The sequence below is a fragment of the Silurus meridionalis genome, chromosome 24, assembly GCF_014805685.1.
Source record: "Silurus meridionalis isolate SWU-2019-XX chromosome 24, ASM1480568v1, whole genome shotgun sequence".
NCBI classification, from domain to species: Eukaryota; Metazoa; Chordata; class Actinopteri; order Siluriformes; family Siluridae; genus Silurus; species Silurus meridionalis.
In genome coordinates, this window is record NC_060907.1 from 16,425,975 (window position 1) to 16,441,653 (window position 15,679).

Below are 15,679 nucleotides of genomic sequence, written 5' to 3' on the forward strand. Positions count from 1 at the left end.
ACACACAAATTATTACATGTTTTTTTGGGGGTTTTTTTTAGCAATTGCTTTACTTCACAAATGGCAGAATATTGCACACAAATGTAACAATGCAGATTATAATAACTAGTGATATGAGCAACTGTAATAGTGATGCTTTTCATGCACCACTACTTACGTCTAGTTTCTAATCCCAGTGCTATTTTGCAACTTGTGGAAAACCTGGAGTAAAATCCATGCATAGGGAATATGTAAAACTCTAACATTACAGTAACTTGAGCTCAGGACAAATCAGGTATCTATAAACTGTGAGGCAACAATGCTTCCCACTGTTAGTGAAAACACCAGCCACCCCAAACACTAGGAAGCCGAGAATCAAGCACACAGGCCATTGCCAAAACTAAAAGCGTGGATGACAAAGACAAAACAACAGTAGAGCAATCAGCATAATGATCTGGCACTTTCACTTCTTAAACACCACCTGTAGATCTTTGACATTTGGTTTCGGGTGGCATTTATGACCTTTTTCATCTAATTTTAACGGGGGCCCAGTTTTTATTTTGCACTGGCTTGTGCAAGCTAATGGCTGCGGTTGGTTCCCTGCCCAGGAATCGAACCCGGGCCGTGGCGGTGAGAGCGCCGCATCCTAACCACTAGACCACCGGGGAACCTACTTGAATTTCTCATTACAAGCGTTTATTTCTCTTTTGGTCAGAGCTTAACAGTGAAGATGTTAACAGATGACATCTTTAAATTTGGGTTGTTGGGTGGGTGCTTGGGGGTGTTTTGCTTGAAGATCAAATGGCATTGACCAGTAAAGGTGTTACTTTTGGGAGGTGGCATTTTATAATAAAAACACAAAAAAAAATCATCCCAAGGATAGTAATGAGTGGTAGTCTTTTGTGAAAGTGTCCTATTTCTATTAAAGTGAATAGATTAAAAGAATAAAAGACACAAACATTTGAAATAACTACTAGTAGTACTTATCTACAGCATCCTTGTTATTGCAGATGTTCCTGACAACACTAAAACTATATACAATAACACAAGTGCACAATTCTTAATTCTTTTCCAGTCATATCAGCAGAGAATTCATGAGATATTCCCTCTGCTCCCTCCACTTTCCACTTTAGACAAATAAGAAACAACGCTTAAAAAATATGAATTGAAAAAAGCAATGCAGATTTATAACAGGTTGTACTCAAGTAAAGCAAACTTTCATTAGGCACAATAAAAGTTAATTGAAAATCTCTCACGTCTCCATGTTATCGCCCTCCAGAATGGTCTGCACAGGAAGGTAGCCCATACGGGGGTGTTTGGCAAAATAACGTTTTGTCCTGAACTTGTTCTTTAGCACCTTGGCAAAATCCCTTACATCTTCACCAGAGGTTGTCTATGACATGCACACACACAAACAAATATATATAATTAAAACTGACTGCAAGAAGGTAAAACTGGACATGCACCTACCATACAATATACCTGGCTGCATAAAGAGTGAATATTATATTAATTTAGTAATTATTTCAGCATTTTCATTCATTCATATATTCATATTCATTTTCTTTAGCACAATTTCGTGATTCAGCGTGACCTCCAATGATTTTGGCACCCTTGATAAATATGAGCAAAGACAGTTGTGAAAAATTGTTGGTCTGACAAGCATCTTTAGCTTGCCAGACACCTTAAATAGAAACAGGGCCTATGCTCAGATAAAACCAAATATATTTCTTTCAATAGACACCGAAGGTCATAGTCATATGTAAAAGTAACCCATGCCTACTGTTAAATATGATTGCTGCTTTTATGTGGCTGGTGGTATACATATCATCATGATCTCTATTGTATATCAACAGATATCAAATAAACATCTGCCGTTGCTGGGAAGCTTAAAATGGGGCACAGTTGGATCTTTCATCAAAACAATGGCTCAAACATACCGTAATTTCCGGACTATTAAGCGCACCCAAATATAAGCTGCACCCACTGAATTTGACAAAGATTTTTATTTTAAACATAAATAAGCTGCATTTCATTGGTCTAATGTTATGGGGCTCATTTTTTTGGCTTGACGCTTGTGAAACCGGGAAAAACCCAGGAAAAATCCATATATTAGCCGCTTCATTGTTTAAGCCGCAGAGTTCAAAGCGTGGGAAAAAAGTAGCGACTTATAGTCCGGAAAGTACGGTACATTAAAATCAACCACAGCATGCTTTACTGACCAGAAAACCAAGCCCATTTCACGGGATTTCCAGTCCCGACAAAAGGAGGTAGCACTAAGTATTAACTAAAAGAGTGCCACTAATTGTGCCACACATATATTAGGATATAACAAAGATGTTTTTTTTTAGATTTAACTGTATTTTAAGAGAAGAGTATTTTAAAATAATTTTTCATAGCCTTCTTTGCTCCTATTTATCAACCATCCCAATAGTGTACACGGTGTAATTCTGTATTATTAATCAGAAACATGTGATATCTATTGTACACTCGCCAGCCCACTTAATTAGGAACATCTCTAAGCTCGCTCATGCATGCAATTATAAAATCTATCAATTAATTGGCAATAGCCCACTGAAAAAGATCATAGAAATGCAGGAGTTTAAAGCAGCAGCCAATATTGAAATCCAACATCAGAATGAGGAAGAATTTGTCCTGAGTGGCTTTGGCAGTAGCATGGTTGATATTGCCAGACAAACTGGTGTGACTATTTTAAAAACTGCTGATCTACTTAAATCTTCCAAAAATCTTTATAGTTAAAAAAAACTGCAAACAAAAGCAGCAGTTCTGTAGGTGAAACCTTTTTTTAGGTTCAGTCATATCTCAGTCTAATAAAACACCTTTAGAATTGAATTAATGTACAAATGTACACTACCTGTAAAACGTTTGGAAACACTTGGTCTTTTTCGAAACACATGTATGAACATATTTTGTTTACAGGCAACAAACTAGGTTGAAAGCAAAATAGACAAAACAGACGAATAACAGTTACCAGATATCTACAGTCAAACATTAAGGTGGAAGTTAGTGGTTTGGGATGGTTTTGGAGCAGGAAAGGTTGGACACTTACACTAATCCGACATGGCTACTATTCTAAACTCCAGCACCATGCAATTCCATCTGGAATGCGGCTAATCAGATCCGACTTATATTATTATATTACCGTAATTTCCGGACTATTAAGCGCACCCAAATATATGCCGCACCCACTGAATTTTACAAAGATTTTTATTTTGAACATAAATAAGCCTCACCTGTCAATAAGCCGCAATCTGAAACTAATGAACTTTACACAGGCTTTAATGAAAGACAGTGTCTGTTACACGGTGTAACCGGAGAAATGTATTGTGGCTCTTTTAAGAGCAGAGCGGCATTTTGGGAATAGCACGAGTTTTGGAAACCTGTCTGTGCTTATATGATTTCTGTTGTAACTGGAGTTAGCGAGCTCTCCCTTCACCCAGACTCAACACACTACAACGGCTTGTATCTAAACAGTAGCCTACCAAGAAAGTCATTGTTCACTGTCTTCCTCCTTCCTTTTACAACTATTTCTCTCGGGAGTTTATCTTTTGGCATCGTCGTGCGTTTAAAAATCACCATCGGTGAAGTTTTTCTCCTGATGCCGTGCAGCTCAGAACACAGGTGAAGTGCGTTTTCATGCCCGGATGTTTTCAGCGTGACGAATGATTCGCATTTCCTGTAGACAGTCCGAGTGAGCGGCAGGTCAAACATCAGAGGAACCGCATCCATATTTATGATGTGGTGCGGCCCGATTCAGTGGGAGCGCATCTGATTTATGGCTGAGTTTCATTGGTTCACCTGAACCCGTTCGGCAATTTCATTGGTCTAATGTTATGGGGCTCAGTTTTTTGGCTTGAAGTTTGTGAAACCGGGAAAAACCCAGAAAAAATCCATAAATTAGCCGCTTCGTTGTTTAAGCGGCGGGGTTTAAAGCGTGGGGAAAATGTAGCGGCTTATAGTCCGGAAAATACGGACTACATCTATCATGGAATGGCCTGCCAGTCACCTAAATTCTACTGAACTGCACTAAGATGAACTGGATCACAAGGTCAGAAAGAAATCTTGTGAAACTAGAGAAGAACACCTTTGGCATGTTTTACAGGGCAAAGTGTTGAATGTTTGGAGAAATAAACTGTCTGAATGCAGAGTGTTCAAAGCTGTTATTAATGCTAAGGGAAGATTTCTCAATGAAAATAAAGTTGAACATCTGTACATTTATATATGTTTGGAAGTAAACCTTCAAACTGGTGCATTACAGAGTTTGTTGCATATAAACAAGAGGAACATTCATGTGTCTCTCAAAAAACATCAAAGATTTCTAGAGTTTCTACTGTTTTGGCATATGTTAACTACAGACAGACCATTGTTATATGACATATGTCCAAAAAGATTTTACACACACACACACACACACACACACACACACACACACACACACACACACACACACACAATAACTAAAAGGAGCATGGCCAAACATACCGGAGTGCAATATTCAACCATGGGGTATTGCATTTTATGACCCTTGGCCACTCTGCCTGAAAAGAAGCAGCTTTGGCAGATGTCGTAGTTAAAGTGCTTTAAGCTTCTATACCTGCAGAAAGGCGAGGTAAAGCAGAACGGTAACATACACTAAATGAAATTTAAAAAAAGGCTGCAGAAGCACCTAACAGGTTTATCTATCACTAGATAACATAATAATGTTAATAGAAAAATAACATTAAATAAATTAAATAAACAATACTTTTATCACTGCAAATTTGCCACACGAGTGTAGTGTGTTAAAAGTAGTCATTAGACCAAGAACAGTTTATTTTTTATTTTTTAGGAAATCATAGTTTTGGGTGGGATATGTATGATATTTGAACTGTATGGATTATATATGAACGGTAATTTCACATGCTACTGAAAAACCTAGCATCAAGCAGCAGGTATACATTTAAAAAAAAAAAAAAAAAAAATTACCTGAAGCCTATAATAGGACATTCCTTGCAAATGTTGCATTTGGCCTGGTGCTTGGCCGTCTCTGCTGCTGAAACGCGGTGAAGTACAGGGAGCCAGACCATTGACTGTGGCTCCAAACGCATCCAATCTAAGAAGACTGAAGCTTCTAGCTCTGGCTTGTTATTTGCCTTTAGAAAAGGAAATGCAAACATAAAGACAGGCAGCACAAGGGGTTTTTATGCTACCTGAGATGATTTTTGCTTGCTATCCTCAGCATGGTAATTAAAGATATGTATGATGCATGATGTCTTGTGTTTAAAAGAAGTACTCAAACAAACAGTTATGGAAAAATTACCTTAACACCCTTATTTTTCAATATAAGTGAATATAATGTTTTTAAAAATAATTACAATTGTTTACATAACTATTACCAACTTTTGAGCAATCATATACCAAATTCTTTGTACACATATATATATATATATATATATATATATATATATATATATATATATATATATATATATATATACATACATACATACACACACACACACACACACACACACACACACACACACACACACTATATTGTACAATATACAACACAATGATGTGTCTGCAATTTCCTATGTAGATTCACAAATTAAAATATAACAACCGACTTACAAACTGAAAACAGCTGCGCACACTAGGTTCAATGTTGCTTCCTCCAAATGATGCCACCTCACCCAGCTGCCTGGGGATTTGGATTGAGTCATGTAGCAGAAGGCCAAGGCGTCGCTGATCACAGAAACCTGTGGCACTAGCCACCTGTCTAAACAGAACTAGTGAAAACAAAAACTTGTGAGAACTGCCGTCCAAGATGAGTACAAGGAAATTATACACTGCGAAAAGGTGCATTTTCACTGGAAATCATTGTCAAGTCATTTTTTTTATTGGCATAACCTCTATTACAAAGCAACCTAAAAATAATAACCATATATAACTATAAGGGGAAAACACATCTAATTTGCGTAACTAAACAGCAGGTGTAAATATCACTCTTATTTTTTTAAATCATAGATTATTAAAAAAATGCTAATCAACATAAAATAACTTACATCTGTATTTGTCTTCAAGGTGAGCTTTGCAGAGTGAGATTATTCCTGTTTTTAAAGACAGGGTTCGAATCCTCCCAGTTCTACCTCTGTGAAAGAAAGAGATGATCAAATGTTTATACCTAAATACTACCCAATGCACAGCTATAGCAAGAGTTAGATTGATGCTTTGGCTAATCCAGGCTGTAAATCAGGGCTCCTGTGTGAAACAAAACAGTGGGAAGGAAAGCAATGGCAATCCGGTGGACTAGTTTTCTGGATAGTTTTACGGATTTTGAGTTAGAACAAAAAACTTTCTATCGGCTTCTCCCATTAGGGGGCGCCACAGTGGACCATCCGAATGTTCGATTTGGCACGTTTTTACGCTGGATGCCCTTCCTAATGCAACCCTCCCCATTTATCGGGGCTTGGGACCGGCACTAAGGCTTGTACAACCCTAATGGCTGGGGTCAGGGCCCGGTCAGGGATCGAACCCAGGCCGCAGCGGTGAGAGCGCCGCATCCTAACCACTAGACCACCAGGTAGAACAATTTCCTCAAATGCAAAATGACACTCAGTCTCCAAAACATCAATTTTGCAAAACAGAAAAGGTAACAGAAAAATGCCAATAGACTTCTTTCATTTTTTACTACTTTCTAACCATAACATTAAAATCACTGATGGGTGAAGTAAATAACAATTGATTATCTGGTTACTGTGACACCTGTCAATGGGTAAGATTTATTAGGCAACAAGTAAGTCCGGTGTGTTGAAAGCATTTATTTCATTCAGCAGACGCTTGTATCCAACGCAAAATACAAAATTGCTTCGAAATCTCTATCAATGAATAAATCAACTCTGGTTCACTGCGTTGCAAACTTAGGATATCATCAGCCTAAACTCTGTTAAGAGGAATTATAGCACACTTATTTGAACTTAAACACATAAAAAGGGAAAATAAGTGCTAGTTCAATTGTTTCAGTAAGAGGTATGTCTTCACCCATAGACAAACTCAGCTGTTCAGAGATCTAGCGGAAGTTGATTTCACCATCCCAGTGTCAGAATAGAAAAGAGTCTAGATGTATACCTACGTCTTACTTCGAGAGAAAGTGGGACCAGTCAGGCAGTGCTAATAGATCTGAGGTAGCGTGGTGCAATGCGTAGAGTAATAAGAGCTTTAAGGTAAGAGGTGCTGGTCCATTTTTGACTTTTGTAGGCAAGCATCAGTGTTTTGAATCTGATGCATGCAGCTGCCTGAAGCCAGTAGAGGGAACGCAGCAGTAGGGTGGTGTGAAAGAACTTAGGCAGGTTGAAAACAGTCATGCAACAGAGTTAATTTGCAGTTCATTTGGATCATTTGCAGAGGACGAATAATTCGTTCTTGAAAATTGCTTGTGTGTCCATTTGCTCGTATGTTTGAACTGATTTTCCCCATAAGAATGAATGTAAAAGTGATTTAATCCGTTCTGAGATCTCATCCGATCGCTTATTTCTGCACTTCAAAAGTAATTGTAGCCTATTTTTAAAAACAAATACACAGCAAATGACCGTAATATAAACATAATTTAACACTTACTCATGTGATAGTGGTTGATTGCGAGTGTAAGATTGCGAGTGTAAGACACGCTCATAACCTCCTCGGTTTCCATGGTAATTCTATTTACTTTCGTTTACACAGCACCGTCACTGATTTACTTGAGAGACATTTTTCAAGATTTCTAGTGAAATAAAAATATAAAACTAAAAAAAGTTACTGTGGGAGAGCGTATGAATACGGGAGCCACTTTTATTTGTTTTTTTATTTGGTAAAATTTTGCAAGCGAGTTTGCTCGTATCTCCGTTTGCTCGTACTATAGGTTGCTCGCACACACACACACACACACACACACACACACACACACACACACACACTGCCACAGTTATGTTTTTGCTGCACTGAACAATGAGAGCGACTGAGTGATACGTCATCAACTAAGCGACTGATGCGATCCTCCGCCAAAAACGGCGAACCGGCAGTGTGGGTTTGCTCGTGCCTTCGAAATTTGCTTGTGAAACGGTAAAATTTTGCAAGCGAGTTTGCTCGTATCTCCGTTTGCTCGTACTATAGGTTGCTCGTACAACGGGGTTTCACTGTACCAAAAAATTGCTAAAAAGCTAAATGCTGGAACTATGGAACAATGGAGTCCTGGTCTGATGAATCAAATTTTATTTTTCATCATGTGGACGACCAATCAGCTAACTGGGGAAGAAAAAGCACCAGGTACTTTATAAAGAACAAACCAGCAGAGACCTAAGTTTAGGTTAAGTTATAAGAAAATAAGAAAGAGTTCAAGGGTGTGACTTGCCCTCCAAATTCCTGAGCTCTTGACTCGATCCAGCAGCTGTAGTGTGTAATGGACAAAAAAAAGTCAGATTCACAGAGGCGTTACCTTACAACTTAAAGGACTTAATGTGTCTGCTGTTTTGGCCGTCTTGGTGTCAGATAGAACAACACACCTTTAGAGGGCTTGAGGAGCCCATGACTCAACAAGTCACAGCTGTTTTGGTGGCATATGGTGGACCTACAGGTGGTTTTAATGTTAAGATAAGTGTAATGCAGTGATTTCAAAAGTACACACATCCTTCACTCCAGTAGAAGTACTGAAACTCATGTTTTAAAAGACTCTGGTAAAAGTTGAATTACTGACTGCACTTTTTCACTCAAGTTAAAGTAAAGAAGTTTGGGCTCTGACATGTACTTCAGTAAAAAGTAGTCTTTATTACTACCTGTTTTAGTTTCACGCTGGTAACTGAACCTCACATCATATTAATATATTAATACAAAAGAATTTCAAATGTTGTTACCTAATGAATGTATCCAGACTGAACATCCACCATATAGAACACAAGCAGAGAAAAGATGATGATGATCAGGAATGTCTCAGTTCTCAGTCATGTTTACATCACTGACTCCCTCTGCCTCATCCACGTTAACCCCAGACTTCATGTTGTCTTCTGTCTGCTCATTGTGAGTTTTGTAAACTAGTCTACCTGTTGTGTGTGAGAGCCAGGAAACGATACACCAGCGGTAGATTGAAAAACCCGCACAATGACAAGAAACAGGTCGATGTGCTGAAATTGACGCAGTGAGAAGAAAAAATATTGATCATGTCACCAAATAGATTGAAACTAAAGTATCGAGCCTGTTATGAAAATGTACAAAGTAGTAAGTACAGATATTTTTGTAAAGAAATGTAATAAGGGAAAGTAAAAGAAAAAAAATTGTGAAGTACTGATAGTAGTGAAATCTACTTAGGTACAGTAACAAAGTATTTGTACTTTATTACTTCCCGCCTCTGGTGTAATGTACAGTGAAATTATGAAAAGAAAGTGCTGTGCATGTCATTTGGTTTGACAGCCGTGGAAGAAAGACTTATTTGATGACAACTTTCATTTGAACTCTGATATGAAAAGCAAAAGCATTGTGTTGCAGGCCACATATAAACTCTATCGGCCTTGAAATTTATAGAAAGTGTAAATAGACATACTGAATTTTGACCCATTATTCTCTACAATTTTGTTTATGCACAGCTCTCTTAGGGTCCTTGCGACAGGATTTCAGTCAGGTTAGGGTCTGGACTTTGACTGGGCCATTGCAAAAACATGATTCTTTTCTTTTTCAGCTATTCTGTTGAAGATTTGCTGGTGTGTTTGGGATCACTGTACTGTAGTATTGTAATTTAATTTTTAGGCAAGCTTTAGCTGTAGGACAGATGGGTTCACATTTGTCTCTAGAATACTTCGGCGTTCAGAAGAGTTCATGGCCAACTCAATGACTGCAAAATGCGCAGGTCTTGTGGTATGCAAAACAAATCCAAATCATCACCTCTCCACCAGCGAGTTTAACAGTTGGTTGAAAGTTTTTGTGTTGGGATATGATGGGTTTGATTTTCTTCAAACATGGTGCTGTGCATTATGGCTAAACATCTCTAATTTGTTCATGTGCTAGTTTGCACACTACTCTGGCTGTGCTGCCATGCTGTTTTTTTTTAGAGAGAAGAGGTTTTCTTATGGCAACCCTTCCAAACAACACAGTTCAATATGTCATGTGTTGTTCATCTGAGGCCGTATTTGTTCAGTTCTAACAGGACCAGATGATTTTATTATGTTTGTGTGTAAAACCATAGAATTCAAAGAGGGTGTACTTTCAGTTTTACACTAAGATTTAGGTTAGCACCTATTTAGACATGTCAAAACATATTACAAAAACAGATACCAATAACATCTAAAAGAAACAATAATAATAAAATGGTACATACGTGTCATAAACATTAAGCAACCAGTTTAGACACATGTCCACACACAGAGGAACGTTCACAAGGTTGCTATGTTGCTGCTCCAAACGGTCGTAGATACTTGTGAGACAGCTGATAACCTGCATGATGTCTATGAACTGCTCGTTCTGTTTCAGGTTGTGCTGTTCAAAGGCTTCACATGCTGCTGACATCCCCAGTAGATCCACTGCAAAATAAGGAAGAAAAAAAAACAAAGAATAAGCACAACAGTAAGAACAATATGCATCCTACAGTCTGCTCCATATTTGATCACTTCCACTACCATATTTTCCACTAAACTTAGCATTACATATGAAATGGACTCACGGCACAGGGCCTTCTGCAGCCTCCGTAACTTCATTGCTGTTCTGTATGCAGAAAATCTTACATTGTTGAGATCCGCTGTAAAGTAGACATTTTTATTATTATTATATTATTATTAATAATAACAACTTACATCAAAGTAAATAAAAGGTCCAGCAAAAACCTGTTCCCCTATGACAATGCACATAGCAACAAAGCAAGCGCTCATTAAAGGAATGAGGAATGTTGGAATGGAAGAGAATCCTGAGCTCAACCCCAGTAAATTAGACAACTGGAATGCCTTTTCTTTCTTTTTTTTTCTTATTTAAACAAACAAAACAATAATACATATTAAAATCTGTTTTTGTTTGTTGTTCTTGGCAATAATTTTTTTGTTGTTGCTGTAAGAACCACACAGTTGGTATATAAGTCCTGATTAATAGAAACAGCAAACTAAAGGACTGCATGTTCAGATGCCTGACAAACTCATTTCAGCAATATTCTATGAAAAAAAAAAAATATTCAACCCCCAAACATACATTTTTAGTAGAGACATATTTTTGCTGCAATAATCAATATTTTTGGGAAACATGTTTATACTAAATTTAAACACAATGGAGTGATTTTAACCAATTCTTTCGATTTGCTTCAGGTTGTTGTGTTGCTCCATGTTGGTTATGTGAGGCATGTGGGCTGAAATTTTTAAATAGCAGTCCACATCACCAAATATTTTGTTGCACAACCTTTATAGGCAATTTATCGGCAATCACTGCAAACAAGCAAAATCTGTAGCTCTCCATGAGACTTCTCCACCTGTTAGCAAATATTTTAGCTCACTGTTCCTCAGCAAACTGCTCCAGCTCTCTCAGGTTTGAAGGGTCTTCTCCAGACTGCGTGTGTCAACTCTTCTCATAGACGTTCCACAGGATTCAGATCAGTGCTCGTAGTCCCATGTTTTGCTCTTAGCCATTTGTGGGTGCTTTTAGCTGTACTGTATGTTTCGGATCATTGTGCTGTTGAATGACCCATGAGCTGCGGCTTAGGCAGATTTCTCAGATATGGGCATGACATTTCACACCACAATGGCTTGACAGCCTTGAGATTTCATTGTGCCCTGCACAGATTCAAGGCCTCCAAGTGCCTGAAGCAGCAAAGCAGCCCATAATCAAAACATAATCGACTGTCCATGTTTCTCGGTGGATATCGTGCTCTTTACTTTGAAAGCTTCATTTTTTGCATCGGAGAACAAACAGCTGACGTGCCTTGACAAAAAGCTCCAGTTTTGCCTCATCTGTCCAAAGGACATTCTTTCAGAAGCACTGTGGCTTGTCAACATGCATTTTAGAACTTTACAGTATGTGTTTTATGAGTCCTCCTGTGTCCTCCATCAAGTTTACTGTTGTTCAAAAAGAGATAGATAGATAGATAGATAGATAGATAGATAGATAGATAGATAGATAGATAGATAGATAGATAGACAGACAGACAGACAGACAGACAGACAGATAGATAGATAGACAGACAGACAGACAGACAGACAGACAGACAGACAGACAGATCGATCCCCTGAATTTAGGTTTTATATAGCTATAAAAAGCTGGACATACAGTAACATTTTTATCTGATTAACCGATTGATCAAAGAAAAATAATAATCATCAGATTAATCGATTATTAAAATAATGGTTAGTTAAAGTCCTAAAGGATACTAATTACATTTTTAGATTGAGAGTTATTTCAGAGAAAATTTGGGGTTCTTCTTTTTTCCATGTCTGTATCTGCTCTGTGTACAATATAAGATCTGGCACACGGAGAAAAATCTGCACAATCAAAATCCATTCCACACACATGCTCACTTTTTTACTCTGTACTGACATGACTGTAATCTCAAATATCTTTCACTCGTTTTACAGAAATGAGTTTTGATTACATGCATTTCAGTAATGGACAATATTTATATAAGGCATTTTTCTATACATACATATAAATATAACATAATTTATTACTGAAAGAACTTTGTGGAAAATTGGTCTGCATACCAGATGTGCATACCCGTGTACCAGACGTGCATACCTGCGTAGCAGATGTGCAAACCTGCAGACCTGATGTACATAACTGATGTGCATACCCACGTACCAGATGTGCATACCTGCGTACCAGATGTGCATACCTGCAGACCTGATGTACATAACTGATGTGCATACCCACGTACCAGATGTGCATACCTGCGTACCAGATGTGCATACCTGCAACCTGATGTACATAACTGATGTGCATACCCGCATACCAGATGTGCATAACTGATGTGCATACCTGCGTACCAGATGTGCATACCTGCAGAACTAATGTACATAACTGATGTGCATACCTGCGTACCAGATGTGCATACCTGCATACCAGATGTACATAACTGATGTGCATACCTGTCTCATTTGACCTCAGCAATTTGCACATTTACATCACACTGGAATCTGATCCAGGTTTGTTTCTCTACAATTAAATTATTTTCTATGCTCAAAGCAGAACAAATCCTCATATATTATGTTTGAACTCTATATCAGATCAAAATGCTGATGCAACAAACTGTTTGTTATTTTTGCAACAATTTACTATTTGAATATATGCAATTAAATAGCTGCTCACCTAAAGACTGGTACAACTCTGCCATTTTTGGATGGTCCCAACACGTTGTTTGTGTCTGGTGGCTGCAGGAAAAATGCAAATAAGAGCAATGGTTAGGGAAACAGGGTGACAGACTCTCAGCATACACATCAGTAGAAGTGAACACTCGTCGTTTTTTCAAAAGAAAACATTATTTGTAAAATGATTTTAAATGATCTGCCAGAGAGGTCAAGGTTGTACTTTGTACAGCATATGTAAAATCAGGCTCAATTATTGAAACATATCAGAAATTGAAAGCATTTGAAAACAAATGCTCCTAAGTATAAAGCATCCTAAATAATCCAGTAGAATTTTTGCTAGTCTCTTGGTTGGTATGAATGGATTCACAAGATCCCTACAATATTTGCTAACAAAACTATTCTCAATGCAAAAAGCTGCTTCTTCTGCACCAGGTAGTAACAAGAAAAGCAGTTCCAGACACATGCAAATTACATCATTAATTACAAAGTTTTTTTTTTATTAGCCTCCAAACAAGGCTTACCTATGTTTAAGTGCTGCACTGGTAATTTTCAGTGTGTGTGTGTGTGTGTGTGTGTGTTGTGCTTTCTGCAACAGTGTGGGTCTGAGGCAAGATGCAACAGGTCAAAGCAATGTGCAGTTAAGGCATGTTGGGATGAGGGAGGAGAAACTCAAGAGATAACAGTCTGACTGCTGTATGATAGCAAGTGTGAGAATGTGAGCTTCATGTGAGCTTCGTAAGCACGAGGTGGTACAGAAATGACAAAAGTAACCTCTTGTAAATTCCCATGTAACGAATACAGTGGAACCCGCTTATCTCGACCTCAGTTATCTCGACAACCCTATTAAGTCGACGTTTTTGAAGTGGAACCGCCAAATTCTCGATGCACTTTGGGAAGAAAAGAGCAGCCGTTGAGAGAGTGCCGGTGGGAAGGCACGTACCGGGATACACATGAGCGATAACAACGACCGCCGTGAACCAACATATACCAACAATAACGGAGAGTGAGAGTGTGGAAGTTTAAATAGGAGCTGGTGATGATGATAAACGAGCACCATATGTGCGCGATTGAAGCCGAGCTCTAGAGAAAGCGGCCGATAAAGCACCTGACACGCTGAAGGGGGCTGAAGGGGGCGTGGCAGGTGGATTCCTGACAGATAAACATGTACTGTATGTATTTTTATAGCATGCCTTCATCAAACAAATCGTGGCAACGCTGTTGTGTTAAAAAAAAAAAAACCTCCAAAAACACGTGCATGCACATTCTCATTTATTAACGCACATCATGTACATAAAGAAATTTCAAGCACGTTAATATATTGCCGCCATTTAGATTTTCGTTTATCTCGATCAACGGTTACCTCGATGCTTTTTGGCGACCCCCTAGGACATCGACATAACCGGGTTCCGCTGTGTATAACTAGCATTGGTAGTATGCGTGGTTAATATTTACCGTAATTTACGGACTATAAAGCGCACACATATATAAGCCGCACCCACTGAATTTTACAAAGATTTTTATTTTGAACATGAATAAGCCAAATAACCAGTTACGCTGTTGCCAAAAAAAAATTAAAAAGCATGAGTTTTGGAAACCTGTCTGTGCTTATATGATTTCTGTTGTAACTGGAGTTAGTGAGCTCTCCCTTCACCCTGACTCAACACACTACAACGGCTTGTATCTAAACAGTAGCCTACCAAGAAAGTCATTGTTCACTGTCTTCCTCCTTCCTTTCACAACTATTTCTCTCGAGAGTTTATCTTTTGGCATCGTCGTGCGTTTAAAAATCACCATCGGTGAAGCTTTTCTCCGATGCCGTGCAGCTCAGAACACAGGTGAAGTGTGTTTTTCATGCCCGGTTGTTTTCAGCGTGACGAATGATTCGCATTTCCTGTAGACAGTCCGAGTGAGCGGCAGGTCAAAAGTCAGAGGAACCGCATCCATATTTATGATGTGATGCGGCCCGATTCAGTGGGAGCGCATCTGATTTAATATAAAGAGTTTTATTGGTTCACCTGAACCTGTTCCGCAATTTCATTAGTCTAATGTTATGGGGTTCAGTTTTTTGGCTTGAAGTTTGTGAAACCAGGAAAAACCCAGGAAAAATTCATAAATTAGCCGCTTCGTTGTTTAAGCCGCGGAGTTCAAAGCGTGGGGAAAAAGTAGCGACTTATAGTCCGGAAAATACGGTACTACTTGTATGTGCAATATGAAGCGGATTCTTTGTGCTTATCTAGACTCTAGCTGTCTGACGCTGCACTTCTCTTCAACAAGCAATACAACAAAATACACTTTTATACACTGGATCTATTGCTATCTATAAGGTGAAGTTGCAACTTGTGATTTTTCCTCTACAACCATTAAAACACACAAACAAACAAAAACATCTTCAGATAGTC

The 15,679-nt window shown here is 38.4% G+C and overlaps 1 protein-coding gene across 11 annotated transcripts in view; it reads right to left on the bottom strand.

Annotated features, from left to right (window-relative positions):
* dmd (dystrophin) overlaps window positions 1-15,679 on the bottom strand; it is a 199,083-nt gene that overhangs the window by 50,148 nt on the left and 133,256 nt on the right. For all 11 annotated transcript variants that reach the window (XR_006924152.1, XR_006924151.1, XM_046837542.1 and 8 more), the window contains 8 exons: window positions 13,282-13,343; window positions 10,664-10,738; window positions 10,322-10,523; window positions 6,048-6,133; window positions 5,614-5,771; window positions 4,966-5,132; window positions 4,483-4,594; window positions 1,236-1,372 (listed from right to left, as the gene is read on the bottom strand). Coding sequence is in view for 9 of the 11 variants with exons in the window: in XM_046837542.1 (XP_046693498.1) it covers window positions 1,236-1,372; window positions 4,483-4,594; window positions 4,966-5,132; window positions 5,614-5,771; window positions 6,048-6,133; window positions 10,322-10,523; window positions 10,664-10,738; window positions 13,282-13,343 (999 nt within the window). In the remaining 2 variants the exon portion in view is untranslated. The remainder of the gene's footprint in view (window positions 1-1,235; window positions 1,373-4,482; window positions 4,595-4,965; window positions 5,133-5,613; window positions 5,772-6,047; window positions 6,134-10,321; window positions 10,524-10,663; window positions 10,739-13,281; window positions 13,344-15,679) is intronic.